This window comes from Grus americana, chromosome 1 (assembly GCF_028858705.1).
Source record: "Grus americana isolate bGruAme1 chromosome 1, bGruAme1.mat, whole genome shotgun sequence".
NCBI classification, from domain to species: domain Eukaryota; kingdom Metazoa; phylum Chordata; class Aves; order Gruiformes; family Gruidae; genus Grus; species Grus americana.
Genome location: NC_072852.1, coordinates 136430552 through 136457656, shown reverse-complemented (window position 1 = coordinate 136457656; position 27105 = coordinate 136430552). Strand labels below are relative to the sequence as shown.

Sequence of the window (27105 nt, the reverse complement as noted above, 5' to 3'; positions counted from 1 at the left end):
ATGTGTGCAGCAGAAGACTGCTTCGTCTGGCTTCTCTCCAGTTGAGTTTTCCAATCTGAAAGGTCCAGATTTGCTTTTGTTTGTTCTTTTTGCTGTGATGTATTTATCAAATATTCCTGAACAGTGGTTAGAGGGAGGGGATTAGTGTTTGGTTGTGATTGGAAAATTGTAATTTGCCATTAATTTCACAGTGTCTAATAATTACTTAGTTGTTTTTTTTAAAGGGGCAGTACTCAGAAAAGCAAATAAAATAGAAAAGAAAATTAAAAAAGCACTACGTTGTTTCAAATCTGCAGTACATTTGCTTCTTGAGTCATGTAATTTTTGTCACCCTAGCTCAAAGTGGATTTAATAGGATGAAAAAAAGAGTAGCAAAAATAAAAAAAGATAATGATCAGCTTCTTTGTGAAAAAAAGTTAAATACAAGAAGGGCAGCTTCGTTTGGAAAAGAGTTGGCTGAGGTGGGCTGTGGCAATCTGCAAAGCAATGAGTGACGTGAAAAGGGATCGATTAATCGTTGTTTCACAGACTGTAGCATCCTGTGAAATTGAAAGGAAAGAGATGGAAGTACTTTTCCATACCATGAGTAAGTTGTGGAATTTATTGCTTCTGTGGCAACAAGTATGGATGCAGGAATAAAACTTCCTTGTCAGGAGGACCCAAAAAAAAGTATTGACTGGGGAAAGGTCAAGGTGGGTGTTACTTGTATCTTACTTCTGGCATCTGCTCCATGATCTTCCCTGGCACTGAGGTCAGACCGACAGGCCTGTAAGTTCCCTGGATCCTCCTTCTGGCCCTTCTTGTGGATGGGTGTGACGTTTGCTAACCTCCACTCAACTGGGACTTCCCAGTTAGCCAGGACTGGTGGTAAATGATGGAAAGCGGCTTGGTGAGCACTTCTGCCAGCTCCCTCAGTACCCTTGGGTGGATCCCATCTGGCCCCATAGACTTGTGTGTGTTTAAGTGGTGTAGCAGGTTGCTAACCATTTCCCCTTGGATTAGGGGGGCTTCATTCTGCTCCTCGTCTCTGTCTTCCAGCTCAGGGGACTGGGCACCCAGAGGACAACTGGTTTTACTGCTAAAAACTGAGGCAAAGGAGGCATTAAGTACCTCAACCTTTCCCTCATCCTTTGTCACTACGTTTCCCCCCACATCCAATAAAGGATGGAGATTCTCCTTAGCCCTCCTTTTGTTGCTAATGTATTTATAGAAATATTTTTTATTGTCTTTTACGGCAGTAGCCAAATTAAGTTCTAGTTGGGCTTTGGCCTTTCTAGTTTTCTCCCTGCATAACCTCACGACATCCTTGTAGTCCTCCTGAGTGGCCTGCCCCTTCTTCCAAAGATGATAACTCTCCTTTTTTTTCCTGAGTTGTTCTTACCTGCCCGCTTGTCATTTGACACATGAGGATGGCCTGCTCCTGCGCCTTTAAGATTTCCTTCTTGAAGAGTGTCCAGCCTTCCCGTACTCCTTTGCCCTTCAGGACTGTCCCCCAAGAGACTCTGTCTTTGTACCTTGTCAGAGGCTCCTTACATGATGGCTGATCTATTTTTTTTTTCCATTGGATCTGTTCTTTGCTTAATGCAGGAGACTGACTTGCTCTAGAGAGGGATAAGAGTTGAATAACAAAGGAGGGCATTACCTGACTTAGGTGTTAGAGAAATTGAGCAGTATGTAGTGTAGGAAACCGGGTTGGTGCTAGATGATATGTTCTCAAAGTGAAGTGATGCGATACTTGCCACAGTAAGCACGGTAGCTTTGGTGCTCATGTGCTGTGGAGTGATTTATCTGCTTCCAGTTAGATTGCTTCCCCACTTACATGTCATCTCTGTTTCAAGAGTCTTCTGAGAAGGAGTGTTTCTATACTGGTATATATGTTATCCTTTGTGCTAGAGATGGCTGAAGCACCAGATGTGTTTTTACTAGAAAACCGTAAGTCATTCTGGAAGCTTCCATGGAGCTTTTCAGAGCTGTTGAAGATGCTAGTCTGAACAGCTCAGAATAAATTTTAAGAGGTAAAAGATATCATGCACATGAGTCTGAGAGGTTTTTTTTTTCCTTTAAGTGAGGTATACTTCAGTGACAACTGTAGCTCAGTTGTCAGCACCTATCTTCAAAGGATGAAAGGAAGAAGTGTGTCCTCCTGTAAATACTTGCAGCTGGCAGATCTAGCAGCTGTTTTACTGCATAATCCTCTGCCAGTGGAAGGGTATGCAGTTTTTTCTCTTCCTTTAAATTAGCTCTTGTATCTGACTGTTTTCCTTCTCGAGCCCATGCATGTTGGACATCTTTCAGGCTTTGACTTTCTACTGGGAAGGAGTATGCCCGTTTCTGTAAGAGCAACTGAAAGTAGGACAGGATCCTTTTCTGTCATCCCCTGCTTACTGTCTCCAATCTCTGGGCAGTAACCCGGATCAAGAAATAGTTACTGAGAAAAAAATTCGGATTGCCACCTGACCCATGCTCTCTATTACTTGATCAGTACTTTTCACCTTGATCATTACTTGACCAAACTTCATACCTTCTGATGAGAAAGAGCAAGGTTGGTTAATCTTGCAGACAGCGTGCTGTGAGCCAAAGATCTCAGCTATTTGTCTTTTAGTAGAAAATCAGTAAGTTCAATCCTAGATAATTTTTAAATAGTAGTAGGTTGCAGTAAATTACTGTATGAGATGGCTGGCGTGTCACCTGTGTCCTGATATGCAGTATGTGTTATGCTGAGGAGGTACATGCAGTAACTACTACGTGCTGTTCTCGCCCACTTGTTCTGCATGTGAAAATTTATTTTCTAAAAAAATGGATGTGGGCAGGCTGAGGGTTCCCACCACGAACTGGTACTGCTGATACACAAGTATGACATAACTGCTGAGTCCCTTTCTGTTAGTGCTCAGCTTCCTTAGAGGGTGTTCGTCTGTGTTGCATGGGCATAGGGACTGCCTGGAGATGAAAATCCACGGGCAGCCCCTAGTCTGAAGCATCCTGACTTGTGCAGTGTGACGCGCACCATGAAAGGGGTGCACTTCTCTACGACCACCTGAAATAACTTCAGGTATGGGAGTGTTAATAATGGGTTTTCGTCTATCTCTTGAGCCAAATTAGAACTGACTACAGTAAAAGTTATTTGGTCAATAAAGAGAAGAAAAACAACAGTACCTGCTTACTGAGTAAATGCCATATCTTGTGGAAAAAATAATAATTCATAGTCCAGTAATGAAAGACCTGTGCAGCTGCACAGGAAAGGAAAATTAAGATTGCAAAGCAAAATTTAACCAAAGTGCTGGACTTTGCAAGTTTGATTAAAAGTCTATTTAATGCAGGGGTTTTGAGGTTTTTTACCTGGGTTTCTTAAGAAACCCCAAACTTCTCTAGTCATACTGTCTGTTTCTTTCCCTGATAACTTTACAGCTGTTGGTAAGAGGATAAAATCTTCAAAGATTTTCTTCTTTGTTTCATCACTCATTTTCACAAATCTGTACAAACTGAAACCTCCAAGTTAAATTTCCTAACGAAGAATGGCTTTTGGGAGACCTCAAGCATTATCTTTTGCTGGCTAGTAAGCACATCCCTAGCTTGAAATCTGGGTCCATAACTGCTTCCTCTAATGCCCAGCATGGGAGAAATTATTTGGTGTTTGGCAGAGGGGCTGCAGTTTGTAGGGAACATAGACATGTTACGAGGTGATGATAGTCATAGGCTTCCTGAGGAGTAAGTTTATGATGCTGAAGCCTTGTAGAGGAGAATTCCCATACAGGAGAGGTAAAAAATAAATAAATAAATAACCAGTATGAGAAAGTTCATGTTAGGGCATGGATGTTAGTTGCCCTATAGTGGTGGTGCCTGCACAGTCCAATTATGCATGTGTTGTAAAAAACAGCTTTGTCTGAGAAGTGGTAGGACAAATAACTGAATAATAGAAATTGTGGGATTTTTATTCTGCAGACATCAGTGGCTCATACCTTGCCTCTTCACAGCAGAGTGTTGACCAGGTGCTTTCTCCTATTTCAAAGCCACATACACTTTCATCTTCTGAGTCTGTTCCTTCCTCGCCATCCAGTCGGGGCCAGAAAATCAGGTAACGTTGTTTACAAAGCAACATTTTTAACCTGCTTTTTAAAGAAACATTTATCTAACTGTTCATGGTGATAGTTGCTTTTAGAATTCAAGCAAGCCATTAATTTTATAAGTGAGAATTTTTCTAAAGATGGATAGGATTTCCATTCTTGAGTATCGTGCCTCGAGAGGAACTTAGTTACAAAAAAACCCAAACACTCCCCTTCTCCCAAATCCAATTACCTTTGGCAAATATGGTTTAACATTTTCACCTCTGTTAAATTTGTGCTTCCTTACAGTGCAAAGTTATGTGCAATGAAATATTTAAACCTCAAGTGCATTGGAAACTTCAGATGAGTGCAATGTTTTTTCAAAAAAAAAAATAGTACTGCCCTATGACAAAGTAAAACTTCATGATTTACAAAATGTCCTGTAAAGTCGTTTCACTGTTGTATCTGAGCAAGGATTAAAGGTTATTCCAAAGATTCCCTCTGTTAGGGAGAAATGATAATGGCAGCACTAGCTCCAGAGCCTAAAAAAATCCATGGAAAAGTGCTAGGCAAAGTGCTGAAAAGCCTGGAGACTGAGAATGTGAGGCATCCTAAGCACATGTTGGTTTAATGCAGATACAGCAAGTTGATAAATATCCATCACTGAAACTTAGCTCAAATTCTGCTGTTTCAGGATATTAGTTAATGGTTAGAACTGTGCTTCTCAGCACTTTGTTTGTGCTACTTCAACCAATGTAAGTATTGCTTTGTTACCGTGCGTGGCTTCAAAGATAGGAGGTAGTTCGTTTGCTGTGTGCTGTCACCACTAAGGCACACCTGACAGATACAAGTCATACAAAGTTTAGAAGTTCCTGGGCTCAGGTGAGGCTGATTTATTTTGTTGGTTTTCAGATGTAGCTCTAGATTAAGCAATAAACTTTTGCTTTTGCCCTTCTTTGCTTTTCTACTTTTCATGTGTCAGTGTCCTGACAAACTTTTGAAAGCAAGGTGTGGTGTGGATCCTCATATTTCAAGAGAGCTGCAAGTTCTGCAGCGCTTGAAATCTGTTGTATCAGTGTAGACCTTCCAGTTCATTGTATTTCAGACAGCTGAATGAAAGATTCATTGTTAATTAACAAATATTACAAGCACTAATTTCAGAAAACATGTTTTCTAAAAGTTTCCTAAAAATGTAAAATCTGTTCCTAAAAGTAAATCTGAGTTAAACAACCACTGACTTGCATGCCTATGTATACTATCTATGAAAAAATCTTATTTTTTAAACATGTGAGGAATGTATGCTTATGTCTGAGATATATCTTGACTTTTCCTGGTGTCCTGTAACTTTGGACCATATTGATAATTTAAAAATTTAGACTGTATACTCTTTTTTTGGAGTAAGAATAATGTCTGTACGGTGTTGCAAATGGGAACACGAAGGTACTACAGTGGCCAATTGACTATTACTTGGCATGTCTTGTTTACAACAATCCTATCAGACATTTCACCCTTGTATGAATTACCTGAATGTGAACGTATTTTTAGTAGTTTGCTGCCATGGGCTTTTTTGGGATTTGACGGTTTTGATTCCTCTAGTAGGCTTCTGTGCCATCCATATAAATGTGATCCTGATAAGGCTAACGAGAACTCTTGCTGACATTGTAGACTAATTTGAGAACAAACTTCATTTCAGAAGACAAAGTTGGGTCTTTAGGGGAGTAAACTTCATATTTCAATGACTTGACATTATTTTTCATGAAAAAGGTAAAACTACAAGCTCATCACAAATTCCTGTCCAAAGTAGTGATTATCTTTTATCTTTCCCATATCAGAACAGGCTTTTTGCATACACTTGATGTTCAAAAGCTACTGAGGTCATATTTGATGCACACAAAAACCCTTATGTCCTGGTTTTTGGCTGGAAGAGAGTTAATTTTTAGAAGAAGCTGGGAGGGGACACAGCCAGGATAGCTGACCCAAACTAGCCAAATCCTAACACCTTTGGCAAATATGATTTGACATTTTCACCTCTGTCCATATGAATATATGGATATTCAATACTATATGACATCATACTCAGTATATAAGGGAGGGAGCAGGCCAGGGAGGAGGGGTCACTTGCTCAGGGATGTACTCATCGAGTTCTGGGTGGTGAGCATATTGCATTGTGTATCACCTACTTTGTATATTGTTTTATTAGCATTGCTGTTGTTATTTTCCTCTTCCTTTGCTGTCCCAGTAAACTGTCCTTATCCCAACCTGCGAGTTTTACCTTTTTCTTCTGATTCTCCTCCCCATCCCACTGCGGGGGGAGGAGGACTGAGTGAGCAGCCATGTGGTGCTCAGCTGCCGGCTGCCGCTAAACCATGACACCTTAATAAAAAAAAAAAGGCCATTAATTCCTTGACCAAAGTTATGTCTCTTTTATTGTGTCTGTATTTTTCACATCTGTGACCTGACTGATGAGCTTTTGCTCTTTTGCTGATTGAAGCTCGGTAGTTTCTGCTGCCTGTTTGAGAATTTAAATCAAGGCAGTCGTACATCTCCCTTCATTCATTAACAAGCTGTAATGCTAACTTTTCTCTCTGAAGAGCTTGTTCATGTGCCTGTATAACTATTTTTAGAATTGGAGTCTCCAGTCTCCTTTGCCTGTGGGAAGGGGATGGTAGCAGAACTTTACTCTTTTCCTTTTTTTTTTAAGATGTCTTTTAAGTAAATTAATAACTTGGCAAAATTAAGCTGCATAAAAATGACTTCTCTTTCCTCTCTGTATCTCCTATTTCCATGTACGTAATTCTTCTGTTCTTAATGGTCACTGGTGCTTCCACTCTCCAAAACTGAGAGTCCTGAATAGGATTCAGAAAAAGCTCAGCTATTTAATTTTTGATGTTTCTTTCTTAAGAAGAGACACTTGAATTGGCCTTAACCTGATAGCCATCATTCCAGATTTGATGGCTGAAGAAAGTTTATTGTGGGGCAGCTCTAGCAGGCATTCATAGGGCTTTCTTATTTTGTTGTTAAGTCCTCAATGCACATTTAATGTAGAGAGGGTCTCTTTTGTGGTTAGAATTTGGGGAGAACCTGTATGTTCTTGGCCTTGAAAAGAAGCTACTGGGATTTCTAGGGACTGTGAGGTTAGTTCCTGTAAGTGGCTGTCTCTCCTTTCCCTGCTCATTCACATTTTCTACAGCGTGTCTCAGATTTCCTGTATTCCTGTGACAAACCCTACAAAGTGGAGGTTGAATGTAAACTGTGCATGTTAAGGTGACAGGGGAAAATGCTCTAATACTCAGAGGGACTGTATTTCTTTGAAGGATGTTGTAGAGTCCACGCTGCCTGAAGAGTGAACAGTTTGAGCAAGTTGCGTTGCAGAGAACAGGCCAGGGTCTGGGCAGGCAGCTATGGGTTGTAGTTGCTTTCCTGGGTTCCTTGTGACAAAGCAAGAGTATGAGGTCCCAATAATTTTCTTGAACTTGCTGCTTTCCCAAGACTTTCTTAAAGGGAAAACATTCTTTTGTTGAGTATTTTTTAATTTCTTGGGCTTTGGACTGTTTTCTGTTACATAAAATATTTGAGAAATGCATGTGTGGGCTTTTCCAGTTATTTACTCTCATTATTAGGCAATGGGAACTTCTTTAAAAATAAAAGTAAAGAAAATACGATGCTGTAACACCAGTAAGCCATTACAAATTAGACCTCTGTCAGTGGGGAAGAACAATTGCTTCTGGGACTATAGGAGCTCCTTGTTTATTTGTGTTTCAAGATATGAGTGGTATGATGGAAGCCAACAAACACAGACAGGAAGACTAGAGATATAAGGCAGATTATTATCTAAACCATTCCTTTTTTTGTTTAGGGCTGAAGAAACTGATGGTAAGGGTTGTTACCAGTTTTAGGCTAAAAAAGTAATTTTGAATATTAATAAAATAGTTTAGATGGTTGTTTTTTGTTTAAGCTTTAATGGTAATTTTAAACATAACTCATGCAATTTAATCATCTGGTGTTGATTTGCACACTAGTACTGTTTTATGGAATATTGTCATTAGGTACAGTCCAGGGTTTGGTCGCCGATGTGGTTTGATGGAATGAATTTTGAAAACTGTTTGGAAATACATGCGTTTACTGGTCTTCACGAGGCAGATCTCTTCTGTGTGCTGAACCTGGAGCAGTGTCTTTTTAGCCTGTCTAGCCAGACACAGTATTGAGGAGAGTGGCATGCATGTCCTTGAACCTTGCATCCTTAGGAATTATTCAACACTTAACCATTTCTGTGAAGGAAAGACTAAAAACACGAAGCAGACTTCCAAAAACTTGAAGTTCCATTTATTCTGTTGTATTTAATCGACAGAGTATTTTTCCCCACTGACGTTTCTGAACTATCCTTCTGACAACGTAGATTTCTTTCTTTGTCCCCAGATTTACATTTTTTATTGTATATGTCTCATTGTGGGGGTATGTTTTGTTTGTTCTCCACTTTTGTCCCATAGAAGACATGAATTCCTTAGAAATTGTAAGCACAAACGTATTTATGCCGGGGTGAAGAGCACCAGCTGGTGTGAAGTAAGCTCCTTTATGAAGTGCTGCTGCTGAATTTCATTAGTGACCTGCACTCCTTTTGCTATTCTGGTTCTGGTCAGAGTTTAGTAGCTGGGTCACGTGGGAGATATTGTTCTTTCACATTATCTTTCTGATGAGATAAATGGGGATTTAGAATGAGGGCACTAACCCCATTTTTCATAGCACCCAGATTTTCACCCCTGCATATATGTTTTGCCAGACACCTAATCCTAATACATTTCAAACACATCTGTTAAGATGACATCAAAATGGGAATTAGACTGTAACACAGAGCCTAAAAAGCCAAATTTTTTTAACTTCAGTTGACTGTCACACTTCATTTTATTTCTTTTTTTTCCCCCTTATTTTTATGCTTTTTGAGAGTGTATTTTGTTTCAATGTAATGCCTTTATGTCATATAGACCTTGGGGAAGGGCTGCGGGGAGATGACTATCAGAGAGATAGAGGTGACTTTTGGTAAAAGTGAGAGAACTGTATTTAAATACCTTAACTTTTGAGTCAGAAAGTTAAGAATTTTGATGGCATGATTTTTACGTTTGGTTTAGTCTGTTACTAAGCAAGTAATTTCTGTATTTAAATCTGAGGTCATTATTTGCCTAAAAGTTTAGCATTTATATTTATTAAATTATTTATGTTCTTCCTTCTTCTTTCAGACTTCATAATCAACGAACAGACAAACAAGATTTGAGTGATATCCCCAAACCAGAGAAACTAATGTATGAGGACCTTGAAGAGCACATTTCTTGTCTTGAATGTAAGTTTTAGTGCATTTTAGACAGTTTGTTTAACTCCTTAGGGCTTAACAGTTGTAAGACTATTGTCTTGATAGTTTAAGACTGTAGTTGGAGCGAAAAAAATCTGACTGATATTGGAAATAAGAAAAAAAAAACTGGCTCATGATGAGGGATTAATTTTCTTCATATTTGCATCTTTAGAGAAGAAGGGTATCTAGTAATAAGTAGACACTAAAATCAAGTTGGTTCTGAAATTTGGGAACATACTTTTCGATCAGAAATCTTGCATAACCTTGTTCTCATTAACACATGTAGGTCTGACAGTTGTTTCAGAATGTTTTAAAATTGCGTAGGATTTTTTTCTTTAAAACTCTGTAGGACTTTTTTTTTTTTTTTTAAACAGCAAAGTGTACTAGTACATGAATGAACTGGAGGCTCTATTATATTTGCTGCATGAAGTAAAACTCCAGGGAGTGTTCATCATGGACTGATAGCAGAGCAGTATTACCAAGTTATAATTCTGAAGATAAATTTCTGCAGCCATTACATATAGTCCTGTTGATTTTTCCTTCAGTAACTGAGGCTTAAGTAGTATTAGTAATTAGAAGTTACTTTAGAAGCGTGTGTAAATATGTGAGGAACACTTGCAATTATGCTGTCATTATTCAGCATCTCTGAGTATTTGGGAACATATGGTTCAGTTACTGAAACATGAATTTTATCCTGATTTGTTTTTTTTCCTCTGAGGTCAGCATTTTATTTATTTACATTTCTGCTCTCTCTTGATTGCAGGAAGAATTTTGTCCTTAGGTGGTGTTTTGCATTGCATGCTCTAAAATGTTTGCTTTTCTTGTCAAGCCTGCAGGGTCCGTGTTAGAAATAAGGTACTGTAGAAAGAGGAGGATAATAAAAGTTAATGCACTTTATAGCCATTTGTATATGGAGAGAGAAATAGAAGCACAGGCTTTATATCCTAGTTTTTAGCATTTGAGTGACATCTTAATGTTGGACCTGAGCAGCCTTATTGCACATGAAACTGTGGGCTTAAAGTAAGTGAAATTGTCAATGAGAAAGATGTGAACAGTAAGCTAAACACCTTTCCCATTTCCAAATTTTGTTAGGTCTGTAAAGTCTTGAGACTGGTGGAGATATGTCATTGGGTGGTATAATTAAATACGTAGTTGGTGAAGAGATTATAATTATTGTGTAGGAGAGTTAGAATCACTGATTTCAAAGAAAATATTCCGAACTGGTGTGAGTGTTTTCCTGGGTCCGAGACTGGCTTATTCTTTTTGTTGTGGTTAGGTCGTATGGAAGATGGAGTGATGCCTTTGCTCCCTCTCCTGAACCTGAGAATATGGCTTTCAGTATTTTAAAAGAATCCAAACAAAAAAGATACTGTTTGTTTAAACAGCAAATGCGCTGATAGTGTTTAGCGATAACTAGCAGAAACTGATGACTCATCTATGCGTTTCTCTGCGAAGTTTTACTCAGTCCACTTGTTTTTTAATTTACCTTATTTAGTTTTCTTTTTATAAGCTTTAAATGCATTATTTGAATGTGAACCAAGCCTGTAGCCACTAGTGGTTTCTACTCATATTTTAATTAGATTTTGATGTATTTGTTTACTTTTGTATTAGAGACTTTTAGGAATACATCACATATTTCACTTTTATCACATACGAGAATAGACTGGCATTTTCTTGGCAATTAGGCCTGAGTAGATGCTGTGCCCAAATAAGTTACCACGGTATCACTTAGTGATGTGTGGTAGTGAAAAGAATAATTGAAAAGTTTGCATATACCAATGATTTCTAAATCAACAGTACTTCAGTTAAATCAGACTGCATCAAAAGACAGTCTGGGTATGTAGAAGGAAATCACAACAGCTAGAAAGGAGAAGGTAACCCAGGAAGAATTGGGGAATAAGAATGTAAAATCTAAAAAGGAAATGTAGAATAAGATACAATGAAGGAAGAAGTTGATAAGAGTAGAAAAAAACAATGGAGTGAAGGAGAAGCCAGAAAAAAGGAGATGGAAAGCCTTTTAATCCTACTGTGAGTGAGCTCTAGCAAGAAAAGATTGGAATTTCCATTGGCAGTAATAGCTTCTAGTTGATGCGCTCCGTCTTAAGGAAATAGTGCATCTCTTGCTGTCCACCCTGACATAAAGGCGTGAAGGTGTACAAAGAGTGTTACCTCTGGTTTTTTCCTTTGCAGTATGGTTAATGTCAAGATGATTCATACGATATTGGTTTGGGTTTGGGTTTTCTGTTTGTGTGGTTAGCAGACCGTTAGATATAATATTTAATAGGAGCCTATTTGTGAAAAGAATGTTTTGACTATTTAGATATTACATACCCCGAAACATACTGATGCCTCATATGGAAATAATGTTGTTGTTGATAACCTTTTAGTTTAAACCTAAAGTTAAAGAGAGAGCAAAAAACCAGAATAGAGTTTCTTCTGAGTGTGATGGCGCATTATTTTGGTCTTAGGTAAAACATACATGGAAGTTACTTTCCTAGGGAAGCTGCAAGGACTTCCTGTTGCTTTTGTAAGAAACCGAAAACATTCTCATAATTTAGACTGACAGTTTGGCAGAAATTTTCTGTGATGCTTTCATCTATAATTCCTTTAAAAGAATTTTAATTTGAATAGATTCAGACCATTCTGAGAGGCTGATCGGTTTGGGTGTCTTGTTTTCCTTCTTGCAAAATATTTCAGTTTTATCACAATGTGGAAAAGAAAAATGCATGAAACCTTGATAATATTTGAAGGATGGGAAATTGATGTTTTTTTTAAACCTTTACCACAAACTTAAGGAGATACAAAAGGTTATCTCTACTATATTACACTAAATGCTTGGGAGAACGGTCCTGTGTATTTCAGCTTGGCTACCTAGAGATAGTGGCTACATCTGACTTTTTATCTCTTTTTATATCTCTCTATATCTTTATGCCATAAAATTGAGATAATAGCAGTCTGCATACTTTGCAAATAAATAATTAAGAAGTTGAGTATCATAGCAATGATCACAGAGGAACCACAGTAATTGTGTTTTTGTAAACTCAGAGCCACGTTGCACAGGGAGAAGAAAATATAATGTAGAATATCTGAGTTAGCAATATCCATCCTGCGCACTGAAGAAATAGTATGTGATCAAATAATTAAAGGTTGTTTTATGTGCCTGGAAAGGATGAGCTAAGCTTGGACATGTCATTTTTCTGTGACCTGTATCTTGATTATGTAAAGAAATGAAAACATTCTAGGTTTCTGTTGTATATTTATTCATTAATCTGTTACAGTTTTTTAACAGATGTGTTCCAACAGCTAATTTAAAAACTAACAACTCTGTAATTAAAGAAGCAAGTACAGCCTATGATAATTCTTAATCCTCAGGGAAAGGGTCAAGTTGAAGGGGAAAATGCTCAATTAGTGCTGATGTCTATGTGTTCTAATTCAACCATTCCCACACTTTGTGTCCATTGCTGTGGTCCGCTATTGTAATTACAAAATAATGAAGCCATTGTTCAAATTTCTTCTCCAGATGAGGGGGACATTCCAGAGCAGTGTGAAAGTGATGCCTTGTATCCATCTGGGGACATCGTCAATGGAAACCATGTCACAGCCACTATGCGACCAACAGCCACTTCGCTGCAGGACCTAAGTGAGTTCTCAGCTCAGAAACAAAAGTGAATACCCTTTTTAAATGTCAAATGTAGAAAACAAAAAGGCAAATATTTAACAGTCTGTAGGTATGCATGCTGAAGTGATTGGAATTTTTTTTCCAAAAGTGCGAGGAAGAGGAAGGAATGTTTTCTTTGGCTTTACTCTATGAGGATGACTTTTTCACGCTGGTTTTGGTTAAATTTGTTTTTAATTTAAACACTTTTGCCACCCGTCCCACCCCCCTGTTCAGCTTCTGGAGGGATAATTTTAGTTTTTTCTTTTCTCATTAGGATAATTGTTAAATATTATTTCTGCTCTTGATAGAGATAAGACTTGAAAAGTTTTGTATTTTTAAAAGTATTTTATGTACTGTGTGTCTGGATTTTTCTTCATTTTTCTTAACTCTGTTTGCAAACTGTATTATCACAATGCTGGTTTAATTCTTCGGGTAGATGGGGATTTCAGTGCAGCATATGCCACTTTTCTAATTGTTCTAGATGGAAGCATTATGATTATTTACAGAAGAGCTTTCTAGCTTCTAACCATTTGCAGTATTTAGTTTGCCCATCTCATTACTGTCCGAATACTGCTCTACTTACACAGCTTTTTGAATATACTCGTCACATCAGCAGTGTGTCCTGCAATAAGGGTTTTCAAAGGGGTTTTAAGTACTTTGCTTTATAAATATAAAGAATTGTATCCAACCATATTGCAGAGAGGGAAAGAATATAGCAACATGAACATGAACAGGATAACAGAGATTTAATGAGAAGGTCCACGGTAGGAATGAGAAGCGCATAGGGAGATTTGTCAACTCTGTGGCCTCTACTTTGGCTCTAAACTCTTCGTGAGTCATATATCAGGTTAAAAATGTATAGAGGTGGGAAGAAATGTTACCAGATACCTAAGAATAACTTTGGTATATGGATAAACAATATATCCAGTTGTTTTTCATTTACTATTGATGTTATACAGGATCCTGTTACTTATTTGTATGCCACTGTAGTAGATTACTGAACTACATAAATCAAATCACAGATGTTGAAATGATTTTCCACAGCGGTGCGGGATCAAAGACATGTTGAAGAACAGAATAGAGACATTGAGAAAAAGTTAGAAGAAGAAAGGAAAGCAACAGAAAAAATGAAAGAGAGAGAAGACCAGGAAGCTTTGGAAAGAGAGCAAAAAGAAGTGGAAAAGCTTAACAAAGAGGTGGTGATTTAGTATTTTAATTTCTGACAGTAATGCAGCTTTGTAGTGCCATGTATTTTAGGATTGCTCTGTGCGTTACTTGTTTAAAAAGAGCTTTTACTCTTTCAGTGAAAGTAGTAGTGGTTAAGTTCTTTAATGTATTAGCACAATTAACCAAAGAGTCTCACTAGAATTTCTCTTTATGCCAAGTAACTTTTTCACTGGAAGCAGATGCTTTTTCTTCCATGCTTCGTGTAAGTGGAAGCTGCAGTTTTATGGCCAGAACTTCGAAGGCAGCTGTCACCAGGCTGTCTATTGGAACAAGCTATGCATTCACTGACTTTCTGGTCTGGGCCGCTGCTGGTGGGACACCACCAGAACATGTTCGTGTTCACCTGTTCATTAGCCTGTATCGGGGTATCTAGGGCACTTTGTTGGAAGGAGGAGTTCTAAGGAGACCTTAAGTAGTTTGCTTACATCCCTTTGAGCTGATGTGGCATGAGTTGAAGTAGTGTTCTGGACTTTTAGGACCTGTATAAAACTTGGCTTTTTTGCTCCTTCCCATTTCGTCTTCCCCTTCCCACCCTTAAACCTGGGTTAATTTGATTTAGTGTAGGGGTACTGATCAGTCGTGCTCGTGCTGCCCTTCACACCAGCAAACTAGGCCCTTCAAGAAACTTGCATACCTGTGCCAGCTCATCTTCTTCAGTTCACGTGTGATGTCATATGTAGAAGCCTCAGGCCTCACAGCATCACAGACATCCGGACAGGGTTAGAGTGCGATTTCTTCAATGTCACTTTTTGAACTGAAGCGATAGCTCGACAGTTCATCTTGAACTGCACGTAACAAGTTTAATGCTGTTTAAACTTGCGTATTTTACCGAGGTTAACACGAAATCCTGAATGTAGTGCAGGTATTAAGGGATAAAGGTATTTTTCTTGAGCTGATCAGTATTTAATTTTTATTTTCTGTCTTAAAGTGGATCCAAGACTCAATGAAAATAGATGAAGAAAAAGAAGATAAGGAGGGGGTAAAATCTGAAAACAGTAATTCTGGTGCTGAAGATAATATAAAGGATCCTACTCCAAATCCATTAGAAAAATACATGAGAATAATTCAGCAGCGCAGAGAGCAGGAACTGGCAAACAAGGTGATTACTCTTAAAACTGGGTCCCAAAAATACTATTGACTGAATTTGTGTCTTCTTGCTAAATATGCTTAGAATGAAATACTTTTTTTTTTTTTTTCCCCTCTTCATTCAGAAAGCTTTATCTAACAACCTGCAGTGTTTGGATTTGTATTGCAGTAATATGTTGATTCAAAAGAAAAAACCTGAAAACTTTCTTCTATAAGGGTTTTTGTTCTGGTATGGTGTGGGGGGGTTAGGTTTTTTAGGTACTAGGACAGTATTTTAAATTTAAATGTCCTCAATTTTTACTTTGAATTGTAAGTACAGTTTGAATCTACACAGGTCCACTTGTATTCCACTAACACAACTGACAGAATTTATTCTGGCAAAATGGAAAATTTGACCTTAAAGATGAAGTATGTACACAGGTGAATGTTACTCTGGTGAAGGACTGCAGTGTAGTTTTGTTCAGACATTATCCAAACCTGATTTTGTAAAGTGTTGTTATTCTAGATGCAGTACAGCCTTTGTAGAAATAGGGTGGCTCCTTCAGAAGATTTTTATTTTCAGTTAGGTGCCTGAAAATCCAGATACTATTATTAGAGTCACTTAAACCTTAAGAACCAGTTGCAGAAGGTGTATTTTCCTCTTGATTGCCAGGATTCAAAAAAAGAAGAAATAGGAGAAGTCTCACTCACAGAGGGACTTATGTCTAGTGGAAAGGATGACAGGTAAGGCTCATGTATTACTATTAATCACTTCTATTACTCCATATTAATAATGATAGTATGAATTATGATTAAGAGACATCTGCCTTCTTAAAAAGCAAAAAAAACTAGTACTTAAGAGCAAATGTGTTGGAAAAATTGAGGATCCTTCCAGTTCTTATACAGGTAAGTTAAACACTGTGTGGGATTTGGACCTGCGCTGATTTTGGCTGCCTGTGCTGAGTTACCACAGCTGGGGCATTTCCTCTGGTTCTCTCCAGACATCGATAAAATAAGGATATGTGGTTTTTAGTTGCTTAAGAGGAAAAAATCAACCACCCTCTATCAAATCTTTCAGTTTATTTAAGGATGTAGAATTGCAAATATGTATAAGCCAAAAATATGGAGTGATTACAAAAAATTAAATGCTTACACTAACCATAGTAACGATTCAGTATTACCCATGCCTTTAAAGTGCTGTTTTATGCAGCAGATCCTAGCCCGGTGCTCCTGCATTGTATCTGGGTAGTGTTCTTTTCATTGGATAAAGACTACAAAAGTTGTGGAGAGAGAGTACCGCTTTTTGATAGACGAGACGGCTTTCTGTTCACGAAGGCCCAAACCCTCACCCTTCAAGGCTTGCTTATTTACTTCTGTTCACTGAAATGCAAGAGATTTGCTTAACTTGCTTTTTAAAACATGTGTTTATATTTAAGAGTGAAGATAAGAAACTACTTTGGACTCATAGCCCTTTCTTTCCCTCCCTCCTATCCTTAATCTAGCACTGCAGGCATTTCTCAGGGAGACGTGGATGAAAACTTCTGGTGAACACTAGCTACTCTATTATTATTTATTATTATTACTACAATAAAAATGTTTTTAAATCAGCTTTCTTCCTGTAAAAAGTTGTAATAAAGGCACAGGCTATATAATTATAAATTAATAAAGCTGATTTTGAGCTGTCTCATCACTTCAGTCACTGACTTCAAAGAGTGAGTCCTGATGTGTTATTAATCCCTATGGAGGCCCTTGAGGGGGGGGTGAGAGAAAGGACAAAGCTCTGTAAAGGAATGAATCTGCATGTTCAGGCTTTAGCAGGGAAAGGCCTATAAACTTCGACAGCTTTTCAAGTGGTGCCCCCCCCCCCCCCAGCCCCTTCCCCTCCAGGTGTTACAAACTGCACGTCACAGTAAGAGTGTACAGGGAACAAACAAATTCTGTCATCATCACGTTTTCAAAGTTATGTCCTGCGGAGAGCAAGCACAGCCTGACAGGCCAGAGCTGACCTGTCCCTTCTGCTGCTCTGGCAGGGAAGCAAATGGTTTTAAAAGCAGCCTTATCTTGTGTGTCACCTTCTTGGTATGAACCAGCCCAGAATGGAGAGATTCAAATAAAAAATGCTATTTAACTCATCTTTATTTAAGCTTTGTATTTTGTAGGTAGATTATAGGCAAGATCATTAAACTTTATTTACAGTATAAAATACAGTATTTTTTTAATCAATGAAGTAATTTTGGGCAGCAGCATATATTACAACTTGCACTGCATCTGAGGCTGCTCATCTTGACCTGACTACAAGAACACGAAGCCAAGTTTGACAGAATTTCAGGGCAAAAACCAAAGCTCTGTCTTGAATTCACTGGCCGTTGAAAGCCGATGTGCCAAAAACGTGACAGAAACAAACTTCACAAGATAAAAAGCGATTTGGTGGCCAGTCTTAATTTTACACGCTGCTCAGTTTGGTGTTGCAGCACTGCTGGCATGTGCAAAATTTCCGAGACTCCTTCCGTGTGAGGTCAGGAATGGGATGGGCCGTGCTTGTTGCATTATGCTGGCCTGGAACAACTACCAACACTTGATGCTAGAGCCACTTGCTGACTGACAACGCTGAAGCGTATGCCTACAGCCCGTCCTTCCCCATACAGGAGCGAAGGGGCACTACCAAACCCAACACATTCAGCTTCAGAGAGAGACATAAAGCCTGGAGAGTCGCTGGTACGGAGGAGCTGTAGGTCTGGTTTCAAATAAGCGTACACAAGTGTTGTCTATTATCTACAAATATTTATTTTAACACTTGGATGTAACTACAGGAAGCCCTTGGCACTGATAGAAAATATTGATTCACTGTTAGGTTACAAAAATTTATACATAGCAAAATTTAATGCTCTTTACATAAAAATATTAGACTACTTAAACAAAACTTCAAAAACTCCCAGTAATAGCTACACTGAATTAGAAAAGAATTAGGCTTTAAGACACTGCCTCCATTATTACCCTTATGCAAACACTGGGCTAGAACATCACCTGCATTGCTGTAGAAATGTCTCCTTCATGCAACAGGTACGAACATACACTAGGCTATTTTGTCATATTTGCTCTACATTGATCAACTTTGCCCCTTTTTTGAAACTGTCAAATTAGACTTCAATATTTAACCAAAAACAAGAAGTTATATTTGAGGTTAATGCCCCCCCCCCCCCAAACGCCTTTTCTCTTAATACTGACTCAAAGAAGAAGTTTGTGCTTCCTTTGATTTATGTTCAGCAAACAGTCAAAACTATCAAACCACACGTCAGCTTAACATGGGTATGACTTGAATATTTAATTTTTTTTTAAATGACCGATGTATTTTACTTCCCCCCCAACATTTATATATATATATCATATAGAACAAACACCAAATATACCATCACTAATACTCAAGATATCACTGAATGCTTCTGAAAAAAACCATTAATTAGAAGGCAGACTCCTATGGGAAATGACTTTAAAATGGCACCAGTTTGTTGTTTTTTTTTTCTGAACACCACGTTTTCTTAATGTGCTAATTAATTTGTAAAAAGGAAAACACGTAAGCACTGACTATAAATCTGCTAAGCACCAAGATAGAGAAAGGTGGACATCCTGTATTCTGGTTTATGGCTGTAATTTTTATCATTTGTCTAAGACTCTGCAAACTTTCTCATCCGCTCATTTGGAATAGTCAGATCAGTGTCATTTTAATAAGGTAACACTTTTCACTTACTTAAAATGTAGGATAATGGTCTCCTGCCACTATATAAATGCTAAGACATTTATAGAAAATAAATATTAAGGCAAAGCTGACATTTATTTTCAAAGAAGGGGATCATTATCCAGATCCAGGGATCTACATTCCATTAAATAGTTAATAAAAAGATTAAAACTTGGGACATCTGCTCAACACTCACGTAAGCGCAGGAGCATGACTGCTTCATCATAAAAAAGTGTGGCACAAAAGTAGAGTGCTGTTCCCATGGCCCATGTAAAGAGCATTCAGAGACGGCCCTGTTGCAACTTAGGAACTGCTGCAACCGTGCTGTCGCGTAAGCACGAGCTGTGGGAAATCTTAGCCAGCCACGGTTTCATTTGGTATATAAATGGAGATACTGAATCACACGTGGTCACGCGTGCCTTTGCCTAAGGTCTGTGCAGAGATCTACTGCCTGCTGGTTTGGAGCTCCTGCCACGGTTTTGTGCAGGACGTCACGCTGTAGAACGTGGCAAATACTAAATACCAAAAGTCTCGAAGAAGAATATAATTTGGTCACTTATTGTGAAGTGTTGCCTTTTAAAATGCCTAGAATAAAACCTCCATTCTCTGTATGAAAGGATGGAAGATTACCCATGGGAAGATTTCCCTATGAATGTGTTCCAGGAGCTGGAATGTGAAGCTTTTGCACTTCTCTCTAATTTTGTTTGGTAGACACACATCTGTACTGCAGAGCAGCTATTTGCTGATTTGTCAGAGCTACAGAATTCTTCTGCTGAATTACTGTGGCAAACATTTATGTGTAAGAATTGAGTTGCTCTTTTGACCGAGACTGGATATCCTGAAGCTCCTGCTCTTCTTTTGCTTTGATATCTTGGTAGGCCTGCATTTTGCTTGCATCCTTTAAGTAGGCCCAGTTAGAAGACAGTATCATGAGGAAGTGGATCTGGAAGAGAAGGGTGAGCATGATGGCTAGTGAGCATGTCAAGAGGCAAAGCAAGCTGCTAGTTAGATTAATAGACGCTCTTTAAAACGACGACCAAAAAACCAGTTATTCTACGTTAATAAGCATTCTGTTATTAAAACAAGCACAGGGGCTATTTTCAAAGATCTCTAGAGTTTGGCATGCTAATACTTCAGGTGGTTATTCACAGTTTAGAGAAAGTTAGTATAACGGTAATAAAATGAGCTACGGAGTTGTACGGATCAATTAAAATGCAGAATGGGGGAAGCAGGACAGAAGTTTTCTGTGTGGCAAAACATGTATTCTGTAAACTACGAGGTGCTCTGAAGAACTGCTTCCTAGGGTTGCGGTGTTTATGCATAACCAAGCCCAGATCCTGGTAATTCTTTTCCCCCACCAAGCAGATGAGAATTCCACCCTCCCCCGGAAAAAGCCTGAAACTGTAAACAGTTTTATTTACGTGACCAAGGCTACATTGACATATTGAAAAGTTAAAACAACAAAACATGAACCCAAAACTAAGCACAAGCATGCAATCTCTGAGTTAAGAAGTCTTCATCTTATATTTTTACAACTACATTTGAAACTTCCATTGTCCAACCTCAGGTGAAGAGTTTTACATCATACATAGCAACTGGTTCTTTAACTATTGTGTGGACTTTTTCTAGTTCGTGCATTCATCTCTTCCCATCTCTTCTTTTCACCATACTTCATGCAAAAAAATCTACATCTCAAAACACCGATTCCCCTCTCCTTTTTTTCAATCCCAACAGTGTAAAAAGGCCTGTATGATCTCTGCATGGTTTTGCTTCCCAGGCAGTCGTACTTACAGTTTTGAGATCTGGCTACTGAGAAATCAGTTACTAAAGTGCAAGCTGTACAAGACCAGAAGCTTTTCATATGCCGTTTCATACGCCATTTCTTACTATTTCAGGGTCCAAAAAAAAGGACGTGATTGTTTGACGCAGCGCTAATACAAGGATGTATTTCCTCCCAGAGTGTGATTTGAAAATAACCCACTTTATCATCTGTGCACTGGAAGCAGAAGCCAACTAATTCATAATACGTGGGCTTCTGATTTCTGCCAAAGGAGACTGGCGCTACCTTACTGTTCCTTTTCTTTTGCATCATCTAGAGTTTGCGTGCTTGGGGGGGGGGTTCTATTTGGTGTTCAGGATGAGAAGGAATTACTAATCCTGACCCTGAACTGTTCCAGTATTTGTTTTAGAGATGAATGTTAGAAAGCAAGTGGAGACTTGAAATGGAAACATCCCATCTTCAGAGGATGCTTTATAAACACCCCTACAGTAACTGAATCCTCTCGACATGTAAAAATAGCCAGATCTCATCCACATCACAGTTCATATACAAGAAGTCATTTCATTAATCTGATAAGCTAAATGATGCTTACGGAAGCTATTTACAATTACTGTAACAAAATTCAGAAAGCTAGACTTTTAGCCTAGGGTGTCAGTGGTATTTCAGGCTACGCAATGCAGCTCTTTACTGGGCTTATACAATTTAGAATTTAGTGCAGCAATCTTCCCGACTCTTAAACTTCAAAACAGCATAGTTATATGTGGTAGCCATCATGTAGATCAGCTGGTGGAAGAGAACAAAATACAGGAGAGTAAGATACAACAAGGCGAGACGGCTCAAGCCCACATGGGCAACTGTCGATACTTTTACAACAGATGTTACTCTGAGCTTCTTCCAGGGTGAAGATGCAAGAGAAATAACTTGCCATTTATCTGGAGAGGATAACCTACATACAGACCTAAGGCTATTTCATCAACAAGTAATGACTAGTACACCTGGATTTGGCTGACATGAGGTTAGAAGCTGGCAGCTAGAGGAAGCATAAACATATGGAGCAAGTCATCTTGTTAATGTCCCCTTTTCCAACTGCTACCTGTAATTGGCATTGCGGAGCTGGACTAGTCAAACTGCCTGCGTCCAGACAAAAAAACCCAAGAGGTTACAAGCGATTGATCAAAAAAAACGACAAAAATGAAAAGAAATAGCGGACATAAAAACAGAAATAGTGGGGAGAAGCAGGATTTTCAAAGGACACGCAAGGAATTTTATTCTAAGGGTGGGGGAGGTGGGTTAAGGTGACTTCTTAAAGCAAAAGTTCGGGACCTGCTGACCTGCAATGACCACACCACAGCAGCAAATAACGGCAATTAGAGCTCGCCCTCCTTAATGGCCAGTATCACTACTTCTCAGATACACAAAATTTCATCTTAAAGCATCTTAAGCCTGAAAGGAACATGTTACACAATAAAACAACAAAAAATGCTACCCACCAATGCTATGACAGTGGCACCAGCTCCAGCACAAGCCACAATGAACAGGTGATAAGACATGTAGAACTAGAGAAAAAACACATTAAAAACATTGAAGGAATTGAGGATAGTATAAAATGCATTTCAACTGTGCTAGAGAATAAGGATAATAAAACTGTCTGCATAGCAAGGTATTCAAAGCTTTAGAAAATAAAAATGTTCTGAAATAATTTTCATTTTTTGGATGACCTAACACAGAATAATTTCAATGTTGTGTTTAAATCAATCTCTTTATACTATTAGTATTAGTTTTCTCCAAAAACTTTGATCAATTTATTTATTACGCTGTGCCCAAGTGACTTGGAGGCAAAAGCTGCACGCAGGTTACGTTTCTGTACCTCATTCGTGTTGCAGATGTTCTCTAAAATCGGGCCACAGGCTTTGCCAGGTACAGCATTCCAAGGGATAATACCTGAAATACCACAGCAAAAGAAACCACTCATTTTAGCAATCAACACACGCTTTCTGTTCCTCTCTCATCTTTTCCGCCCACTTGCCAGTTGTGTTCCCCTTCTGGGCATCGGCGCGCTGACCAGTACAGCTTTGAGTTGGCAGGAGGAATTAAAACAACTCGCTCAAGTTGTGCCTTCTTATACCAAGGCTGGCTGCCAAGACATGTTCTCAGATGTGGTTTTCCCATATGGCAGCCAAATGGTTGGTTGGGTTTTTTGCACTTCAGGTCCAGCCACACACTGCCTACTCCCCCACTCAGCACCGAAAGGGATAATCTGCATCTCAGAGGTACTTGGCATCTTTCAGCATAGCACTTACTAGATTAAGTTCTACTTGAACAAGTAACTGCTGGAGAAGAGTGTGAATACGGAGCTAGGGGGAAGAATTACAGAAGGATTTTTCTTTCTGGTTTAGTTCCAGTAGGTAAAAAAACATTAAGTGAACACCGCTACAAGAAAATTCACTCTGCCATACCTCATGTACTCCCAATTACTTTTCTTACATGACTGAAAATCTGAAAAGTTGACAGGATCTGGAAAGTTTAAAATAACCTAAACTTTTAGGCCCACAACAGATACAACGCTTCAGCAAAAGCCATTTGAAACAGGAGAAAACCAGTTTGTCTCCTCCATGTAACTCAGCTGGTTGGAATTAGCAACTCTGTAAGGGGCAGGTCATTGAAATTATCTTGGGATGGTATGGCTTTCAAAAAGATTTTATAGGATTTACTTCAAAGCTAGCTTCTTCTCTGCAACTGCAATATATACTTGAAGCCTTTTAGCTATCGCTTCCACCCAAAAATGCAGGAGGATAGTTCAGTGACACAAGTTGCCTGTTAAGGAGCTGCTCTCTCGCATCACTCACTGAAACCCAAATGATTTTACTGATCAGAGGAACAGCACAGCCCTCCACGGTGCTCGTACAACTGCAAAACAACCAGGAGAAGCAGAAAGGCGGAGGAGCACATCTTCCCCCTGCACTCCTAGGCTTTACTGCTGAAGAAAACGTCTTCCGAGCCTTCTTGCTGTCAGTTGCTAAAATAGGATGCAAACATTTAACCGATTTGGGACTTCTTGCTTTTAAAATTAGTATATCTTATCTTCTTCTACTGGACTTACAGCCTGGATAGGAAAGCAAAACCAAGCTTTCTTTTTTAACTCTGAATCTGTTTTCTCAGCTTTGAATGACAGTCCAAAGAAAGAAACATTCCTAGAAATTGCTAGCTAAAATGAAGCCAGAAGTAACGGTGACAAGAGCTCTTCTGCACAAGGGAAGCTGAAAAGATTAACTTCAGGAAAAACTCACCTTAAGGAATGAACTACTTGAAAAGCCTGGCCCCGTTTTAAACTATTGTCCCACTCCTCTGCTACCTGCACCCACTCGGGTTTCTGTGTGCCATCAGAAAGCAATATTAATTCATTAATAGGTAAGCCAGACTCTTGATTGCAGGTTTCTGATCTTTTAACTGAAAGTAATTGTTAGAGCAAAGTTCAAGTGTTAACTTCATAAAACCCAGGTTTTTTGAAAGGAAAGAATACATGCACATGGGTTCAAAACCCAGAATCTTGTTATCTATTTCTCAGCGCTGTTTCTAAGCAGTTTATTTTGAGGCTGATCTATTTTTAAACCTAATATTATAGTATTGGAAACCACTACAAACTCATTTTAGATAAATGACTTGCCAGTTCAGTTAAATTGATTGCATCTGGAAAGAGATCAGTGTAATCTGAATTAATTAGAAAAGTAATAGCACATTCAGAGATACAAGATGCTTTCGCATTTGGTTCATTTGATAAGGCTGAGACAAAACTACCGAAGAGAGACCAAGGAGAAAGGATAAGGCATTTAATCAGGATTAAAATAAGTACCGTATTGCCTGATATCCACGCAGATCTGGTCCCCTGGAACTGTCACATTTGTCTGAAGAGATTTGATGACTTCGCAAGTTGACCATATGTTATAGAACATAAAGACAGGCACAGCAGAGAAGCCAAAGACCCCAAGCCAGGCCACTCCAAGCACATAGGTAAGGAAAACAAACTGGGCAGAGAAAACACAAGCACTTCACGTTTATTCTTTGAATAGAATACTTGAATTTTCCTTAAAAAGGCTTCAAAATAATCTTTAAGCATACTTTCAGAAATCAAGTAATAAAACATTTGATTTCTAAGCACAAATAAAATCAGTATTCTCATTGATTACAAATACTTTGGTAGTTTAAGTGCTACTGAGAAAGTAATTCGGACATTTCCTTTTTCATCAGCCTGCTTGAATAAACAGCTTGCCCTCCTAAAAGAGCAGTCCATTAATTTCTCAAGATTCTCAGTGAAGCAGGAGTGCTGGTTGTAGGCTAAAACCAATAAAACCCCAACAAAAATCAATTTAAGGAGTTTTTTTTTTTAATTAACTGTAACATACTAGCTTTTCTATACAACTTGCGAATCAAAACAATAGAGTGAATCGATGTTCACAGAGCTCTCCCATACTCCCTGATTTACTGAAATCAATTTTGAATGTAACATTTGATAATACCTATTTTTGAGAACATACCACAACTGCTACAGCAGATCAGAAAGCTTCAACTGATCTAATACACATTGTCAAGAAGAAAATTAGTTACTTCACCTTAGAGAACCACGGATTTTCCATTGAAATTTGCTGGTTTAGGTTTGCTCTTTTTAAAAAAAAAATAATAATTACACGCATTTTCTTTGGTAAGATTATAAGGTATGGCGCTCATTGCTTTGGAAATCTCCAGCTTCCCCTTCCTACTGAACATCTTCTTTTTTAAGTTTTATGGTGAAACAGTAGCTCTGGCATTAGTTCCTAACTCCTTCCTCCTGGTGAGACTAGGATTTGGATCCTACTTGGAAAGCAGGGGAATGCTGTTCCATCTTGCGTGTTCCCTTTTCACTCTTATTTAAATGTAGGTGGACTGGAAAGGCTTTACTTCCAGTAAAGCGCTGGTGCTGTACTATATCTCACTTAAAACTTGCGTACCAGAGAAGAACAGCGAGGATGGAAAGGCTCTGAGGGGGCAGGTTGTCTCAGAGCGACCCAGACCTGATGGACTGAACTCATGCTACAGCAGTGCACATTTGCACGCTTAGAGGTTTTTGTCAGGACGTGCTGAACAACACTGCAAACGTTATAGCAAAGGGTGAGCGACTCGTTGGGTTTTAAAGTCAACGAAGGTGGTGCGCGCGGGGAGGTGGATGTGCTTGCAAAACTAAGGCCCATAAAAACCCCAGCTAGCCTTTAATTTATGCACAACTAAACTGACATATCCTAGTTTACATTAGATAGTGCCACACGAGACCTGTATGTTTTACGCAAGAATTGAGAATTCTTTCTTTGGATTTTGGTAAGGACCAAGTAGATCAGTTGGAAGGATTTCTATAAATACACTATACATAAAATGTGGTTTTGCATATGTGTACATGGAAGTGTGCAGGAGAGGAAGTACACAAAGCCTTTAACTCCTAAAATAGCCAGGGAAAAAAATGCACTCACTCTCACATTTAATGTGATAACTGTGGGAAATGGCTATTCTGCATGACCACAGCCAACACAAACAATTTAGGAAAGTTGGAAGTCTGTCTTCTGTAATAACGTTATGCAAGATGGAAGGGACTGCCTTTCAGGACCTCACTCAGTAATGTAACAGAGGAAGAAGTAGAGGAGCTCTTGATCAAAGAGGCAAAAAAAAAAATCACTATATGTCTAAAAGCTTGTTGTCTGTAGGCAGCTGCAGCCCCTAGTCTGTTAGGATATTATATCTCCTTGCAAACCTTGTTCTAACCCTGGTGTTTTAAGCAGCTCTACCACTACACAGCGGCATACAAGCATTTTTACACCATGGCTGTCACCACTAACCACTGATGTGTCTTACCAGAGCTCCAAGCCATTACTTAGCTGCTAAATTCTCTCCTTTATTGTGTGGGCAAATATAGCAAACATGAAAACTTTTTTTTCTGTCCTATTTCCATGTGTCATGCTGGCATTTGTATAAGCAGCTGGCAATCATGTGCCTGCAACTACTCAACTGCACAAGCAATTGTCTGCACTAATGAGATGCAGGTATGTGTATGTTTCTGCTGTATTTTGGATCTTTGGAAAACACTGCTTTAGATCTAATTTTGGTCCTCAGTGAAGATCATACTTGCTAGAAAAAGAATGAGTGAATAGCTGCTTAACTGGAAAATGATCAGATGTCTTATTTTTATTAGCTCTTGAAAAATTCAGTAAGTATCCAACAGCACAGTGGAAAAACGTTAAC

At 38.7% G+C, this 27105-nt stretch overlaps 2 protein-coding genes across 16 annotated transcripts in view; one reads left to right on the top strand and one right to left on the bottom strand.

Annotated features, from left to right (window-relative positions):
• Positions 1–17359, top strand: part of OFD1 (OFD1 centriole and centriolar satellite protein) — a 36413-nt gene extending 19054 nt beyond the window's left edge. For 7 of the 8 annotated variants that reach the window (XM_054834600.1, XM_054834631.1, XM_054834597.1 and 4 more), the window contains 7 exons: positions 3940–4072; positions 9272–9372; positions 12902–13021; positions 14084–14235; positions 15195–15365; positions 16005–16075; positions 16834–17359. In XM_054834600.1, the coding sequence (XP_054690575.1) occupies positions 3940–4072; positions 9272–9372; positions 12902–13021; positions 14084–14235; positions 15195–15365; positions 16005–16075; positions 16834–16879 (794 nt within the window). In that variant the 3' untranslated portion in view covers positions 16880–17359. Of the gene's footprint in view, positions 1–3939; positions 4073–9271; positions 9373–12901; positions 13022–14061; positions 14236–15194; positions 15366–16004; positions 16076–16833 lie in introns of those variants that run through there. The other variant, XR_008578203.1, reaches the window with a different exon arrangement.
• Positions 17360–17449: 90 nt separating this feature from the next.
• GPM6B (glycoprotein M6B) overlaps positions 17450–27105 on the bottom strand; it is a 110281-nt gene continuing 100625 nt past the window's right edge. For 4 of the 8 annotated variants that reach the window (XM_054834731.1, XM_054834721.1, XM_054834756.1 and 1 more), the window contains 4 exons: positions 24695–24866; positions 22712–22785; positions 22335–22400; positions 17450–20007 (listed from right to left, as the gene is read on the bottom strand). In XM_054834731.1, coding sequence (XP_054690706.1) covers positions 19858–20007; positions 22335–22400; positions 22712–22785; positions 24695–24866 — 462 coding nt within the window. In that variant the 3' untranslated portion in view covers positions 17450–19857. Of the gene's footprint in view, positions 21628–22334; positions 22401–22711; positions 22786–24694; positions 24867–27105 lie in introns of all 8 variants that reach the window. The other 4 variants (XM_054834698.1, XM_054834748.1, XM_054834763.1 and 1 more) reach the window with 1 other exon arrangement.